This window comes from Festucalex cinctus, chromosome 1 (genome assembly GCF_051991245.1).
Source record: "Festucalex cinctus isolate MCC-2025b chromosome 1, RoL_Fcin_1.0, whole genome shotgun sequence".
Taxonomy (NCBI): domain Eukaryota; kingdom Metazoa; phylum Chordata; class Actinopteri; order Syngnathiformes; family Syngnathidae; genus Festucalex; species Festucalex cinctus.
Genome location: NC_135411.1, coordinates 36,534,869 through 36,549,350, shown reverse-complemented (window position 1 = coordinate 36,549,350; position 14,482 = coordinate 36,534,869). Strand labels below are relative to the sequence as shown.

Below are 14,482 nucleotides of genomic sequence, written 5' to 3'. Positions count from 1 at the left end.
TTTTACAAGGTTAGTAGATCAATGTTCATACATTTTACTAGTAAATGAACACTTAATACATGCACTCTAACAAAGATTGTAACAGGGGTGTCGATTTCCGTGTTTCAAATCACATTAACGATCGTTAATGTGAACAACGTGGCGTGAGTCACGTAGTTAGCGTCCACTCCAACTGCACACACACAACTTAAGTGTACCTTCTTCAAAACTATTCAGTGCATCTGACTGAAAATACTTGATGCAAACCTGACATAACCACAGTGTTTCAATATAGGACAGAATGTGTAAAAATAACATAAAAAAAAAAAAAAAGTCAGTTAGCATGATAAACAAGTTTTACTTTTGCCATTATGAGGTAGATTGTCCCTTGCATGTGAGCGTAATATCTCGTTGCAGACATCCAGCCAGCAGCAAAAAACTGGTATGCGTCTACACTTTTCTAAGCTTTTAAATCGGCTCCGGTGTAAGGAGATACATTATTAACAACATAAGTGATACAGGTTGTGCACCGTGAATTCCGGCACAGTCGGCGATTTGATTAGGTCCGTGAAAACAGCAGGGGGCAGAAGGTAGGGTCCGTTTTCAAACAAGCCATCTCCAGTTTCTGTAAATATCGCACTCTATGAGCACCTACTAAATGTTCCACTTCTGCCGACAGGCGAACGTTAGTTGAACTAGCAGATCCCATGGCTCGATGGGGAATAATAACTTTTAATTTGTAGAATAAAAGTCGCTACGTACCTAAATAGCTCCGCAGCCCGTCCACTTCCATTCAAACAGTCACGTGATGTCGTTGCAAATGGTCAATACCTTTTTTTTTTTTTTTTTTAAATGGCGGTTTGAACTGTGAGAGTGTTTAAACAAGAGAGAAATGTTAGAAAATGTAAATGCTTCTATGAGAAAGGTATATAGATTGTGTGGTGAGGGGTTTTACCGCCTCAAAACATTTATAATGAATGTAAAAATGAAGGTTGACTAGTTCGCAAATTTCACTTATTGAGGGTATTTTTTGGAATGTAACCCCAGTGATAAAGGAGGGGACACTACTACTACAAAATATATTTGATATTATTGTAAGGCACTGTAACATTTTGCATTTTGAGTTGAAACATTAACCAGATAAAATGCAAGTGTATTGTACTTAATCAGTCACGTTGCTCTACCAGGGGACTGAGATGTTCTCCAAGTGTGCTGACTTACTAATGAGGACAAAGATTGTACTAGTACATGGACCAAAAGCTGGATATGAAGAATATACTGTCGACTAATTGCTCAAGCGGCTTTCCGTAGGCAAGTAAACTTGTATTGTAAATGTTCATAACAAACAACACACACAATAAAAGTGTGATCAAGGACCATCTCGACTGTCTGTTGTTGCTTAGATACAACAAGAGCTGCTTGCCGCGTGTATCCTCCCCTCTGCTCGCTCCATGTGTGCTACTTGCCAACATGATGGGAGAATACGTGTGCGTGCACTTTCTTGCATCCGTGCGCTTTTGAGGGCTTGTTTGGGGGTAAAGACAACACGCACAAATGTCAAAATTTCTCTGAGAACTCCTGACAAGAAGAAAATATTTGTGTGCATTTTAAAGATAAAACATCAGGTGAACGTGCGTTTCATTTTAAATACAAGAAAAAACAAAAACAAAAATGCAATCGTTTACATCGGGGAGATGCAGCGACTTCAGAAATAAGAAAAACGTTAGGGAACATGCTCAACTAAAAGCAACTGAAAACTTTAAATAAACTCATATTTCTTCAATGAAAGTTAAGTTGTTAGGTTTAATGTATGTTGTATGGTTGCTGCATCTTAAATTACACTGTATTTATTTATTTATTAACTTATATATTCTAAAAACATCACATTTTTCTTCACATATTTGGATTCAAAGAGATGGCCTTGTTTCTCTGTGTTTTCTTTGGGTTTAAAGGAATTCAAGACTTATGAACAACTAAAAACCGAATTGTTTTTTTCCCAGTTCTGACCTAAAAGCGTTCGAAGCGAAAGTAAACAACCAAAATGGCGGATAGTGATAAATTGTTTTTTATTTTGGTCCTCAAAATTTATGTTGACCTCCAGCAAATTTATCTTCTTGCAATTTTGCTTCATTTATTGTTTTTTATTTTATTTCATAAGCATTCCATACAGTTCAGTAGTTGACCGTATAATTTCATGCAGAGAGATATCGGCATACTGTCACGTACGTTGTGTTACGTGAAGTTATGTTGAATATTTATGAATGAAGAAAGCTATCTAGTTTTATACTCGAGTAAATTGTGTTTTGCCATTCATGGTCTGTGTTTCCAAAGGGGTCACCATTGTAGAGTGACGTCACTTGTAGGCCGACGGTGAAGTCGGGGTCGCAAGTGGAATTTCTCGAGTTCAAGGGGGTGTTCCCGTACACACTTCCTGGTTTTAACTCGGAAAAGTCCGACTTCCGACCATCCTCGAATGCATCATAAGCACGCTTTAGCCCACATTAGGAGTGGTCACCCCCCACCGCACCACCCCTACACAGAATGACATGAAACCAGACGTGCTGACGATTTTATTCTGAACAGAATTGGCGCAGTATTTGGGATCGAAGAAGGTCTTTTTCTTGCCAATTACCTCAGCAAACTCTCTTTGAAATGAGAAAGGCAGCTTTTGTTTTGAAACGTCGTCACGATCACGTGACCAGGAAAATGGCGTTCCCTACGGTACGTTCGAATTCTGATACTTAATCCGTTTAAAATAAAATTCAGCGAATAAGATGCCAGAGATATTTGCACTTTTATTCTTTGTACACAATGCCTAATCCAATACTGAAAAATGATTAATAAGTGTTGTATTGCTTGAACAAATACTATTTCATACTGTATAATCATATAATAATGAAGAATCAATATAATCAATTATCAAAAATATAATAGAACATTTCCAGTGTAACCTATATATACGTGGAGGGAGTCACAAACAGAAACCCCCTAATTAATAATCAATGAGGGGTATGTGAAAGAGATCTTTTGCACCTGAGCTCAATAATTGCATCACAGGAAAAATAAAAGCGAGCAAATGTGATCCCCGGTTTGGACGGCTGCGTACGGTGCAGCCGCGGGCCGCCAGCATGATCTCACGAAAAGGCTTTGAAATTCAAATGTGTTGTTGCATAACAATGCCATGTGCGAGTTAAGAATGTCTGATAATCTGGATGGGGGGGGAGCTGCAAGGCCAAAATATGAGCCGGATGCATCCCTTCTGTGTGATGCCAGAGATCCGAGCCAGCACGCACGCAGCTATGAGAGCACGCATTTTGATGTGTTTGACTGAGTTGAGGGCGCTTCAGGCCATTCAAAAGAGATTTTAAGGAGTCAACTTCTTTTAGCCAAACACTATCAAACACTCACCTACATTTATAACCTAAATTCTAATATTTCCCAACTGTCCATTATTTTCATATTGTAGCATTTTGTAATGTATATGTTGGATTTTTTTTTTCAGCTTCTATGTCTTGCCATGTCAAGCTAATCTGCCCTGGGCCAACGTAACTTCAATTTTATTCAATGGGACTACAGTATTTCTTGAACCAATCAGATTTCACATAAATCCCTACTGGGCCAGAGCACCTGGGCTTTGATGACATCATATTTTTTTTTCTTACATTTTTCGCCTAGCACAACACATCTGTCGCAAACTCGACACATTACTGCATGAAATAATCACCATCTTTGCATTTTTGTACAGTTTTGATGGTTTCCATAATTTTGTACGGCTTGCCAGTGCAGGATTGGCTTTAGAAGCCTGATGATGTTGGAGGATTCTTCCCTGACTGTACTTCGAACCTGAGGCGAGCATGTCAGCCACAGGAAGTCTCACCCTGAGTAAACCCCCGTGTGCCTGAACCTCAGATGCCCTTTCATGGTGTGTGTACTGTATGTGTGTGCCTGTGCATGTGTGTGCGTACAGGCCTTTTCTTGACACTTCAAAATAAAACATCTGCCGATGCCCTCAGGTTATTTTTGTCACTTCTGCAAGGACAAAAAAAAAAAAAAAAAAAAAAAAGAGGGGGGAGGTTGCAGTAGGTAAAGGGCAGACACAAGCATTACAGAAAGTCAAAATAGAGAAAAATATTATATATAGTTTGGAGCGAGAAAAGCCTCTGGGAAAACTTTCTACAAGGACTGGTGTGTCCCAGGGCTCTGTCTGAGGGCCCCTTCTCTTCATTAAGTACGGAAATATTTCCATCATTTCAAAGCACATCATCACTGTTATGCAGTTTAAACTTACCCAGTGGTGCCATAGGAGGAAAGAAGTGACGACTTTTTTCAAGGGGGTGCTCATCCTTGGCATCCCTGAACCCACGTCTACCTCTCCATCAACCACGTTTCCACCTTCCTTTCTCACTGACTGCCTCTCTCAAATGACTTTAAATCTGAAACAAATCCAGACTCATTCATTCAAGATTAGCATATTCCAATTAACCTCATTAAGGCTCAAGCATATGACAGCCTCTTCAAACCGCTTCAGTTCTTCATTATTCTTATCCATTACTTTGCAGCTCTGTGTATTCTGGTGAATATGTCAATGTATTGAGCAACATGATATTGGTAGGCATGTCTGTCACAAGAAGACCCACAAAGAAAGTCCCAACAAGTTATGCTTGGAAAGTCTGCCTTTTGGTTCAAAACGGTCACTTCAGTGTCATTTTCACAGGTCCTTCCAATACAAACTTGATAGATATTTGCCAGATTGTTTCCAAATTCAAATCATTTTTACCAGACAAAAGAGCCTAAATTGTTCAGGTTTGTGTTTTGTCAGTGAATTGGAACTGTAATAACATTGCTCCACAAGGTAAGAGCTTGGCTAAACATAGACTACCTTCAAGATTCACATGTACCCTGAATAAATAGAAACATTAATTGTGCCATTGAATCTATATAATGGCATCAACGCCACTGAGAATTAGGGTGGGCAAACACCATTTTAGTGCAGGATTGGTCTCAGCACCTGTCCTGACTCATCAGTACAACAACTAGGACAAGTCCCATTTCCAACATAACCATGCCAATGAAACTGGGATTCTTCTGCCACTCAAACATCCAAAAAAGTGAGCTTCAAAAATTGACAGAACGACTTTAGAGTGAGTGCCAGCGCATATTAGTCTAAGTGAATGTTATTTATCATCTTTGACAAAATATTGCCAGATGTTTGGAATAAATTAAAATCTTACAATTTATGTAAAAACTAGACTCAAGAGTAAGTAAACATTCCTTTTTCTCTCGAGTTTTTGTCACCCAACATTGACCTCATTTGAGTCATGCCTGAAGAGAAAATGGCATAGAATCGTCCGAAATGTGTAAAGATTAGAAATTCAAATTCAGGGGTGACAAGAATCAACCGCGATTGATTAATAATTCATGAAGAGTTGTGCCTCAATAACATCTATCCATACCATCATGTAGTGTTTTCATGGGCAGAGGAATGAAGCAGAGGGAGGGACAACGTCAATATTACAAGAAGGAGAAGATGGGAGATTCAATTGGAAATGGTGAAGAGGAACGCGGTTCTGCGGCGAGATCCTGAGAGATTTGTCTGTTTTGTTGACTGGAAAGATTTAATCAAGTTTACGCTGAACGGAGTGGTGAACCACACAGAAGCCCACCACTTGTCTGAGGGAGCCAGAGGGGAGGCAAAAATAAAAACAACAACAAGCTTTGGCTACACTGCTCAGACACTGCGGCCATTAGAGCGCTCAACCTGAACACAAACCCAACACAAGAAAAAAAAGAACATACACTTCCTCTGCCTCCAATTCTCTTTTAAGACCCAATACGTATTATCAGAGTGTTGTTTTTTGTTCTGTTTTGTTTTTTTTCCACTTGGGGTTTCCTAAATTAGTAAATAATATATTCCTCCTAAAAGAGGCTGTTTATTACCACTCCCAATTACATGTTGTGTATTTAAAGCAACCAAATAGCTTCATCTATCTGAATGCTGAGATATAATGAGAAACTCCATAGACACGCAGGCTAACATTTAGCATGTACGTGGATGTGTTGTTACCCTTAAGCAATGGATATTCAAACACCAAATATGCTGCAGCACATGTAGATGGGTCATACTGTACAACAATACTCACAGACATGAATTCTGGATCCTCAGTGAACAGCGATTAATATTAGTGCCATACTGAGAAGATGAGAGAAGAGCTGAGCCTCAAGCTTTGCACTCCAGAATGAGCAGCACAGTCAAAGAAGACTAAAATGTTCACTTTTAAAATGTTATTTAGGTAGTGGTGTGCATCTCTCCCCCCAAAAAACTCAGTTCTTGAGACTGTTACTTCTGAATTTTTGCCATGTCTTAGTCTTATTTTCTGAGTGTTATTTTAGTTATAGGTGCAGAATATGAAATCTGACCAAGTGCCAGAGCCATTATTTGACAAAACAATTTAGATGATTTAGAGAACGTTCTACCCCAGTATCTGCTTCTGTTCTGCTCTATCTACTTTTACACTTATTGCTAATGATGACAACAACAGTTCTTTGCAACACTCAGGACATCAAATGGAACAGGACACACAGGATGGAAATACAATCATCCTCGGGAGATTAAATAAACACCCATGAGTGTAAATGAAGTGTGAACTATATATAGAGCACACACGATATAAGACTACTGCGAATATACCCCTCCTCCATTTGTAGCTGCAAAGAAATATTCCACGAGTCAATCACACATTCGTTGGCTCACTTTCTGCAGTGTGTGTTTTTCCTGTTTGAGAATCACTCAGCACCGCATCAATCACTCTCACCTCCTTCCTCTCGTGTGTGCGTGTGAGAGAGAGACAGGCACACAGAGAGAGAGAGAGAGAGAGAGAGAGATGAGGAGGTTCCACTCGTGACCCCAGCTGTCATTTTGCTTTACCTCCCTAAGGGTTATTATTCTCCAATCCAGGTGCTGTTTTTGAGTGACAGGCTAATTTGGAAGTGTCGCTCTGCCGACAAATACACGTCGGACTTGGTAATATGCTGACATACTGTAGACGTTACGTGATGTTTTTAGATCGATATCTATTCTTTGCAATCAAACAATTACATTTGGTTGCTCATTTGCAATTGTTAAGAGCCACTGGTGCTTCTTCTCCACCGGCAAGTGCACGCACACACACTTTAATCATCCCGGGAGGGAAATCAAATCAAATCAAAGCTAAGACATTTGTGACTGTCACTTTTTCCTGAATGGCCGTGGAAGGTATTCTCTCCTCCAATTGGCCGTCGCCTTGTTCTCTTTGCCCAACGTTAAGAGGAGTTTGAATGGCCCCCTTTGATGGGGAGCTGCACTCACGCCACTCTCTTTGAGTGAGTCATGTGTATGAGGATGGTAACCACGGAAACGGCTACTCAATCCCTCCGGGTTCAACTGTATTTGCTGAAAAAAAAAAAAAAAAAAATGGTAGTGTTTTTTTTGGGGGCCACTGGAATGGATTAATGGCATTTCAATTCAATTCAACAGAGAAAATGTGTTTGACATGAGTTGATTTGTGTTATAAGCTTGGTCATGGCACAAATTACACTCTTAAGATGCCACTTTATTTCATTTTTCATTCATTCAAATGTCAATTGGCCCTAATAAACCCTCTTAAAAAGCACAATAAGTGCACCAATGATTCCCTCATTTTTAAAGACTACATCTAGTAGTTATTTTGCCTGTAATGGCCACCTGAAATGGAATAACTAGGTCGAGGCAGCACATGCACACCCAAAATGCATCATCAGTGTCCCAGAGTGACGAGCGCATGAACACACACACCCAAGCAAGTCTAAAGCCTCCACTTTATAAACATGAATGAGCATGGAGATTAGCGTGAACAGCTCAGAAATCTTTCACAACATCTCCCAGTCACAGCAGGGAAGCCGCTTCCACACGTCATCCGCACACTCACACACACGTAAGTGTAGCCACACTGGGGCGGGCATTAAGACTGACCTGTGACGTGTAGCCTGTCGCCGCCGACCTCAATCTTGAGGAAGAGGCGACCCCGCCGCTCCGTGTGGTCCGTCCCGCACAGGCTTGGCACGTTGACCACGCACTGCTTGTGCACGTTCATGTCGCAGGCTGGAAGGTGACAAGATGTGAGGCAAAGGAGAGCAAATGGTGTTAGGCTTCAAAGAACACAGTCACGACAGTCAAAACTGAAACTTTTGTTTGGATGGAACGACCTGGCTTGTATAAAGCCAAGGAAATAAATTAGTTCTACTTAATTCACACTAATGAAATCAATGGATATCTAATTTTTTTTCTGATTTGTGGGAAACTTCATATATACAGTCCAGACGGAAAAAAACAAAACAAAAAACAAAATCTTGATTCAACCAATCAGATTGAGGTGTACCAAGTCTTGTGGCCTGTAAGCATATACAACAACAGTATGAGTAATGGAAAAGAAGAAGAAGAAGAAGAAGAAGAAGAAGAAGAAGAAGAAGAAGAAGGGATGTCAAGTATTTCTGTTTTTAATTGTTGCGTCTCTATTCTTTTCCCCCACCTTTTTGCCTGCACTTGGTCAACCTGTGGAGCCAACACCTCGCAAGGAGACAAGGACATGGTTAGGGAGAGATGCGGGGGAAGAAACTTGTAATGGCCTCCCCCATACCAATTTGTTCTACCCCATTCCCATTACCATCTGCGAGCAGGGATCCGAGCAGAGTTCCGCAGATAGATGGAGTGCGTAAGAGGAGGAGCGAGTGAGAGTAGGTGATGGATGGAGTTTACTTGGGAAGATGAGGGGGACGGTGTACCGAGAGGAAAGAAATGTGATGAGGGGGAAAAAAACGGGAGAGAAGAGAAATCCATCCATCCATCCATCCATACAAAAAACAACTGTTTTGGACTGTGACATGGACAGACCATAAAAACACATTCAAACACACATTTAAAACACGTTAACATATTTGAACACAAAAATAAAATAAGCGTAAAGGATAGAACATAAGAAAATACTGTATATCGCTTTTTTTTTTTTCCCTCCCTATTGTCAATGGCCTCATCTAGCAGGTTTTTGGTAACAAGGACTTTGGTTTAGATCTTGAGTGACTGGTTTCATGTACTGTATTTGAGTTCATCTGTTCGTGCTGTTTGACAAAAAGTAGCACTGAGTGAAGCTATAAACAGTCACATTAGATTTTGATGTGGTGGCAAACATACGTCACCTCGCCAGTCGTTGCTTTGTTAGCATTTAGCATGAGAACCTAATGTTAACGGTCTATTCTACACTGTCACGAGTTGTTTGCGCTGTTTGACAAGGACCATTATGTGAATATGTAGTCTACATATTCACGTAATGGTCCTTCTTGTCAAACAGTGCAAAATTGTAGAGTGTTACACTAGCTGCTAACGCTGGCTAGCTAACTATCTAGTGGCTGATGCAAAAATCTAACTGAGCAGTCTCCACCTTCCCTCTGTGCTTCTTCACAAGCCTTAGGTTTTTGGCCATATGTGATATGTTTACCATTTCACATGACAACTTATCCAAGTGGGATGGTTAATTAAAATTTGGTGATGCAGCACTAATTACACCTTTGATGTGCCACTGTAATAAGGAAAATGGTAAAGTAAGATGACAAAGTCACAGGATATCCTGCATAGAAAAACATTGCTAGAGGCATTTGAGCGGAAACTGCTGTGAGGTTAGTTTTGACCATCTACTGTACTCCCATCTGTTCTCATTAGGGATGGTACAAAGAGAGAATCCACGGACATATGGGCGCCGTACTCACTGTCGCATTTCATGCCCTGGTGGATGAGGCCGTACAGCAGCGAGCCACAGTGGTCGCAGAAAGTGGGACTGCCGTATGAGTGTATCTTGAATTTGTGCTTGCTTCTGGGATCCTGGAACCACGATGGCGGGAAGCATGGTTAGCATGTTAATGCTAAAAATACATTAGTGTGTTATTCAGTTTCACTTAATGACAACTTTCATTAGCTGACAGATTAACCTGTTAATTCACCTGTTTTACTATGTGTTCAGTTAAGTTTTATTTATCCAGATAAGGCAAATGATGAACAGATGTTCTAAAAGGCTAAGCTACATGGTTGTTTTGAATCCATGAGGTGTTATTCTCTTCGTTCCATGTTTAGTTTGACAGTAAACTCTAAATGGCAGAAGTGATTAAAAAGTCTCTTTCTTGAAGAATTGTGACAAACTGCTGCTGCTTGTTCTGCTTGTTGTCAAGTAAGTTGAGTCATTGCACCTACACAGTGCTTGACTCTTAAAGCAATCAAATCAGTCAACCGACTGATTGTCACAAAAATAAATATATGAATAAATAAATGATAAATCGAGTCATTTATGTCTCAAGGAACCACTGTATGGGCCACACTGGTGTATGATATGCCTTCTGGCTACATAATCTTAATAGAACCACATCTCATTGAACTTTCCACCTGAATGAAACATTAAGTAAGTAAGTACTTTATACCCTTTATATAGCCACAGATTAAAATGAATGTAAATGAGCCACCAATCCATCCCTCTCTTTTTGACAGTGCTTATTCTCATTAGGATGACAGTTGAGCTGAAGCCTATCCTAGAAGCCTCGGTGACTTGCAACTTCATCTCAGAACTACTCAGGTGTACAGCATATCATACACAGGTGTCAAGCACACAGCGTATGAATAACAAGAAGAAAGAAAGCAAGAAGGATGGAAAGCAAATGCAAATAAAGCCGAAATATCCATCTGGCAGGGAAATGTCAGGTCTTTGTCAGTGTGTGGGAATGTGTAAAGTTTGCATTCCTTGTGTGACGCTTCTCTCCATCTTGTCATCCTGGAAGGTATCCCAGCATCTTCCCCGTTTCAGTGCTCCAAAAGCACAGATACGCACAGTGAATGAACACCGCCTGCTGCCTGCCGTGCCAAGAGATGTCTAATTGAGCAGCTGTTTACGTTGGCCTGCACATCTGGCACAAAGATGTTTTATACAAGCAATGGGGATTGACACTCTGATAGGGTTCCAGGAACCCAAATTCAAATAATGACACTGGACCGGAGAAACCGAAGGGACTGATTACCTCTGCCAAGCATGAAACTGATCTGTTTACAGTTCGGATTGCGCAAGTACTACGACGCCAATTTCCGTGAGCCTTGGTGGAATTGTTACATGCGCGGGAAGAAACCATTAGGTGAGAATAGGGATAAAAATGAGTCATAATAGAAGCGTTTCCCCAGAACGCAAATGGTGTCCTGTTGATCAATGTATTTTAATAAGCCAGCTGCATATCGAGTGAACCGACCAAATGCAATTGAACAACTCATGAAATGGCTGAACGTGACTCAAATGAACCATGGTGGAAAAATGACAGCTGGCGACCCATATCTATCACTGTACTCCAATTGAAACAATGCTCTGTATCGGGTTTTGAAGCTCCATACTTGAACCACAAAAACATGGTGCAATTGTCAAAGAAGTGGCTGGACACAAGGCGAAGGACGCGGCATGTGGATACTTTGATTGGCTGTTGGTCATGATTGCTTGCCCCATTCAATGGCTGCATGTGTGCAGTATTGTAGTACAGTATTTGACATGTTACTGTAAATCACATGAGCTTTCATTACAAAAATTACAATTGTGATGACCTAGCAAGCTCTTGTTGCTGCCAAGACATACCGATATTACACCATACACATTTCAAGATTAAACATTAAACACAACACTTTTTGCAGTTTGCTGATCTCGAACAAGCTGAATGGCAAAATTCACAACAGGTGCTTTTTGGCTTCTTAAGATGTCCATGTCTTTCTGAGACACTTCCAGTCTCTGTAACTTGCGGATGATGATCACTTCAATGATGATCATTTGGATGATGACTGCTGATCGGTGCCACCTTGGTCTCATGATGTCAAATTGTGACCAGCATGATGAAGCCAATTCTTTTTATTTTTTATTTTTTATTTTTTTATTTTTATTTTTTTTATTTATTTATTTTTTTTTAAATGATGAAGCCAATTCTAATTGAACATTCAAGGATCAAAAGATGTTGCTTTTTGCTCCTACTACTAACTTACTCAAAAGCTATCAGCCATTCATTCATTCATTCATTCATTCATTCATTCATTCGTTCGTTCGTTCGTTCGTTTGTTCGTTAGTTCGTTCATTCATTCATTCATCCATCAATCCATCCATCCATCCATCCATCCATCCATCCATCCATCCATCCATCCATCCATCCATCCATCGTTCGACTGCAAAGGTCCCACTATAAACATGAGTGCATCTTCTGATTAATGCACATTTATACACCGACTCAGCAGGCCCACGTCACTGAATGCAAATCATACGAGGTCCTGAGATAAAGCTGGCAAGAGAGTAGAAGCAGGGATGCATAATGTGTAGTTGTTATTGTGTGATTGGCAGGGAAATGACAGGTCCAGGAAAATTCTAATTGGCGTGAGTCCTTGCTATTTTTGCTCCTTGGCACCAGCCCACCTTGAGGCAGAAGGGAAAAAAAACCCAGATGGTGCGGTAATTCATGCCTCTTCTGTGTTGGGGCCTCCTGGGTCTTCCTCAATTTTTGGCTCCTTAGAGCTATTCAACATCGACAATTGTGAGGATAGTCAATTTATCCTTAAAAAGCCTTGCCGGGAGACAGCAATAATGAAGATACTATCCGGTCTATTTCTCTTGTTGACATGATCAACCTGCCTCTACTGCAGACGAAAGACTTAAAAGTTTCTCACATATACATGTTTTTCCCCCACACTGTCTTTTGTTAGAACGTGCAATTCTGCATCTTAAGTCACAGATAATTTAAGATTCTGCGGAAACCTGAGGAAGTCAAGACATGAATTGGTGGTGCCCTCAGGCTGCTCTGTGTTTGCTGTCTGCCAAGTGTTTATGGACTCGCTCATATGCGTGCTTTCATTTATTCCCCCAACCCCATGTAGATGTGCAAAAGCTGGAAAAGCGCATGTATACCCATCTCACCTCATCTGACCCACAAAAAGTCAATTCACCTCTGTGAGTTCTTTTCACTGCCCGTAAAAATATTTTCAAGGTACACTGGTCACTTTCTTATGAAAGTGCTATGGAAACTGAGATTGCAATGAAAGAGAACATATTGTAAGGAAATAAATAAATGATTAAATACTTTGTATTGTTTGTATACAAATAACTGGGGTTCCAGAGTACCTGCCCACCTAAATGTGAAATTAAACAACTAAGTAAATCTTAAATCTGCCTGGTTCTGAAAATTTGTTTGTGAGGGATCCGTTCTGCACTGTTGCATAACACTGACACTAATTTACATAATGAACGCCCCCACTCTGAGATTCTCTGTGCATGACTTGATCAGCTCGGCTAGGCAAAGATCCAAAGGCACTTTCAAGAGATGGTCAGAGTCCGGCCAAAGCTATATATATATATATATATATATATATATATATATATATATATATATATATATATATATATAGGGACTTTTGGGGCGATATGACTCTTTTGAAATGAAGCAGAAGAGGAGTGGGACTGATTGTCACGAATGAGTCAAAAATGTGAATCACACGCTGCCATTGACTGACACGTTGGAGGATAATTTGCCTGTGATAGAATCAATGCTTATAATTTTCATATAATCCACCGTATCATTTCTTGTAATTAAGAATTATTATTATTAATTAATTATGTTATAATTTCATATAATACAGCTGATTAAACTTGATTCTGTGAAGCAAAAGAGAGACTCCAAAGGACAAATCTTCAATTAACATGACACAAATGTTTTTGGAATGGGAGAGGAAGCCAGAGTACCCAGCAAAATCCCACACAAGCATTGGGAAAACATGCAAGCTTAAATAGATACAAAAACATACATACTAGCGCCACACAACAAGTTGACAACTGAACCCTGAGCCCACGTCTCCAAAAGCAACTGAAGTGGACAATCGTGAAAGAAGGAAAACTGGTACCTCGTACCAGGTAGCCGCATGTTGAAAACATTGGCAAACAATGTCATGATTGACCAGCGGCAGCCAAAGAAGAAGCAAATTGTCCTGATTTTGCGAGAAATAAAGGAGAGAGAGTGCAAATTTGAGAATCTCTCGGCTCCATTTACTGACAGCACACCTGCATTTGGGCCACAGAGACTCCCCGAGCTTTGCTTATCCACCACAGGTACATATCGCTGGCTTGGGGCGGAATCCTCACTTCTCCAAAACCATCACCTTTCAGGAAACCAAAAAAAAAAAAAAAAAAAAGGCATGTTTGTTGAGCCATGAACATTGCATGATCAAAAGAGTGCAAGCCATTTTCAAGTTGGTTAATAATTTATTAAAACAACACATCCAAGTAGGGGCTGACAAGAATTATAAAAAGTATGAAATTGAGCAAATTATAACTCTCGTTAAGTATTCTTGCTAAACATTATATATATGGTGTACATACAGTATTGGTATAGGTTGGTGGCAGTGAACTGGATCTTGCACCTGGATTTTTTTTGTTTTTTTGTCAAC

At 40.1% G+C, this 14,482-nt stretch overlaps 1 protein-coding gene across 3 annotated transcripts in view; it reads right to left on the bottom strand.

Moving 5' to 3' along the window:
* prkcab (protein kinase C, alpha, b) overlaps positions 1-14,482 on the bottom strand; it is a 134,372-nt gene that overhangs the window by 30,693 nt on the left and 89,197 nt on the right. For 2 of the 3 annotated variants that reach the window (XM_077533217.1, XM_077533228.1), the window contains exons 4-5: positions 9,754-9,865; positions 7,967-8,095 (exon numbers count right to left, since the gene is read on the bottom strand). In XM_077533217.1, coding sequence (XP_077389343.1) covers positions 7,967-8,095; positions 9,754-9,865 — 241 coding nt within the window. Of the gene's footprint in view, positions 1-4,267; positions 4,377-7,966; positions 8,096-9,753; positions 9,866-14,482 lie in introns of those variants that run through there. The other variant, XM_077533237.1, reaches the window with a different exon arrangement.